Source organism: Tupaia chinensis, unplaced genomic scaffold (genome assembly GCF_000334495.1).
Source record: "Tupaia chinensis unplaced genomic scaffold, TupChi_1.0 Scaffold000392_1, whole genome shotgun sequence".
Classification (NCBI taxonomy): Eukaryota; Metazoa; Chordata; class Mammalia; order Scandentia; family Tupaiidae; genus Tupaia; species Tupaia belangeri.
The window spans coordinates 1,263,327-1,266,174 of record NW_006159894.1 but is presented as its reverse complement, the minus strand read 5'-3'; the positions used below and the strand labels follow the sequence as shown (position 1 = coordinate 1,266,174).

Below are 2,848 nucleotides of genomic sequence, written 5' to 3'. Positions count from 1 at the left end.
TGGCCAGTCTGCAATCCCTTCTCCTCCATTCTTCTCTTGGGATCTTGAGCACGCACGCACACATGCCCGGCGTGAGTTTAAGCCACCGGGTCCGGGACTCGAACAGTAGTCGACTACATGGGAATCCAGCGACATAGCCATTACACTAACTGCTGGTCCCCCTCCTTGTATTTCTCATTTAAAGAAAAAAATATTCTTCAGAGAGAATGAAACATCAGGTAAGCAGGGAGTTACTTGTGGTGGAGGTTAGTTATGAGTTTTTGCCACAGATAATTGTGATGGATGAAAGCACATAATCCATTCCCAAATAATAACTTTTTCATCTTGCAATAGGAGCAGATCTTCAGAACTTTATATAGATTTGACTAGCCATGTTTACCTTATCTGCTATAAAGAATGAATTAATGACTTATATTTTATATTTCAACATCCAACGCTCAGAAATATTTTATATTTTGTTTTTATGTTCAGTAAGAAAAATAGAATATTAAAGAGCAGGTATTGTGCTGAGCAAGAATTTTAGTTTTAGTTTTCTTTTCTTTCTTTTTTCTTCCAATTTTACCAAAGGGTGCATGTGCTCTTCAGAGAGAGGGAGAGGGAGAAGGTGCCCTCAATTGGTAATGGTCACACTGCAATGTCTTCTACATTTTCTCTATTCTGACAGGATGTTGGGAATGCACACATAGGCCTAGCATGTCTCTCAAGTCATTGGATATGGAACTCAAACTGTGGAGTCAGCCATCTGGGATTTGGCTATCTGAACCAATAGGCCACAGAGCTAGTCCATCAGTGGTTTTTTAAAAATGTTTTTTCTTGGGACCAGCAGTTAGTGTAATGGCTATGTCACTAGACTCCCATGTAGTCGACTGTGGTACATGTCCCAGACCCGGTGGCTTAAACTCACACCAGGCGCGTGTGCGTGCGTGCCCATGATCGTGAGAAGAGAATGGAGGAGAAGGGATTGCGGTGTGGCCATCCCCCTGGGGGGTGATTTCTTGCTTTATGCCTCTCTGTCTCTCTCTGTCTGTCTGGCGAGCACACACGCCCTATAGCAAAACCTCTCCAAAACAAAATGTTTTTTCTTGGGGCTAGCAGGTGGCATGGTAGTTAAGGGTGCTGGACTCCCCCATGGCCGACAACAGTTAGATTCCTGGACCTGGCGACTTGATTTCTCACTTTCTCTCTTTCTCTGTCTCTCTCTGGTCAAAGTAAAATAAGTAAATAAATAAAACAAATACTATAAATAAATAAAATAGTTCTTTTAAAAATGTTTTTTCTTTATTCATGATACAGTATGTTTGTATGGATAAAAGACAGAGAGAAATATCAGAGAGAAAGAGAGAGAGAGAGGAGCAGCCCCCACAGTCTGGTCACACTGTGATCCCTTTCCTCTTGTTCACCAGCCGTTTTGATGCTAGGCATTTGTGAATATGCTTGGTGTGTGTCAGCTTGACCGAGTGCTGGATTCAAACTACAGCTGCAATGTGGGATCTGACTTTGCTCAGATAGCACACTACTGCTGCTCCACGGAGCACACCTGAGAGTTTCAGTGTTTAATGACTTCGGCTGTTTCTTAAGTTTTTTACAGGCTGGTGGATAATGATTGATGCGGCTGTGGTGTATCCCAAACCAGAGCAGTTGAACCATGCCTTTCATACATGTGGTGTATTTTCCACATTAGCTTTCTTTATGTAAGTATGAAGGTGAATCTCAACTCTAGATTATTTCTCTAAAAATATTTTACCTTAATATTCAGTGTTTTCTTGAATTTCTTGAATATCTGTTTAAGTGATGGATTCTTCTTTATGTGATATGTATGTTCCCGTTTTAAAATTATTAACTTTTTAATCAAGAATGAGTATAAAATTCAGTGAAATATCTTTGTAGCATTTATAAAGATTATTGTGATTTCACTCTTTCTGTTTATTAAACTGGTCAGTTACTGTGTCTCGTTAGTCTATAGATAATACTTTTTAACAGTGGATGCATCTTACAGTCATTGTTGTCTTAGAATTATAATAATATTTTTTTCTTTTTGGGTGATTTTAAGAAATAATAATATATCTTAAACCCAGTGGCATTTTACATTATAGAACTTTTTAGTAGTGAGTCATCCCTGAGTGTTATAATGTACTCACATCTTACCATGGAAATATAATTCTTTTTTAAATGTGCTCTTTCACTGTTTTTTGCCAATATTGGGGAGGGTAAGGGAGCATAGTTGGCCTCCCAAGAGTGTGTATGTATGCAAACTTGCCTGGTGTGTTTCTCAAGCCACTGGGTCTGGGACTGGAACTGTGTATCTGACCATGTGAGATCAAGCTACCTTAACCTCTCCACCACTAGCTGGCCCTTTTCTTTTTTATTAAATCATTTTCGGGTTTAGCAATTATCTCACTTCATAAAATAGTTTGGAAACTTCATGGTTGTCTTTTTAAAAAAAGAAAATATTAAACATTAAGATTACATAATTCTGGGGCCGGCATGTGGCGTGGTGGTTAAGGTGCTGGATTCCCACATGGCCAATCATGGTTCGAGTACTGGACCTGGTAGCTTGCTTTCTCACTTTCTCCTCTCTCCCCCTCCCTCCCTCCCTCCCTCTCTGATCAAAAATGTAAAAATAAATAAAGTTAAATAAAATAATTTAAAAAAAGACTACATAATTTCATCAAAAATTTGAAGCAAGGTTTGGGCTGCTAAAAAAAGGCAATTCCTACTTCTTATTAATATACCTTGGTCTAGCAAAAATGGAAGGAAGCTGACTCAAGTGGGCCTATGTATTATTACATAGACTCAGTTTTCTCTGTTTTTTTTTTTTTTTTGGAGACGTTTTCGCTATAGGGTGCAT

At 38.8% G+C, this 2,848-nt stretch overlaps 1 protein-coding gene across 5 annotated transcripts in view; it reads left to right on the top strand.

Moving 5' to 3' along the window:
* The window catches only part of TMEM50B (transmembrane protein 50B), a 49,003-nt gene that overhangs the window by 25,738 nt on the left and 20,417 nt on the right, over window positions 1-2,848 (top strand). For all 5 annotated transcript variants that reach the window (XM_014589914.2, XM_006153885.3, XM_006153882.3 and 2 more), the window contains one exon: window positions 1,579-1,691. In XM_014589914.2, the coding sequence (XP_014445400.1) occupies window positions 1,579-1,691 (113 nt within the window). The remainder of the gene's footprint in view (window positions 1-1,578; window positions 1,692-2,848) is intronic.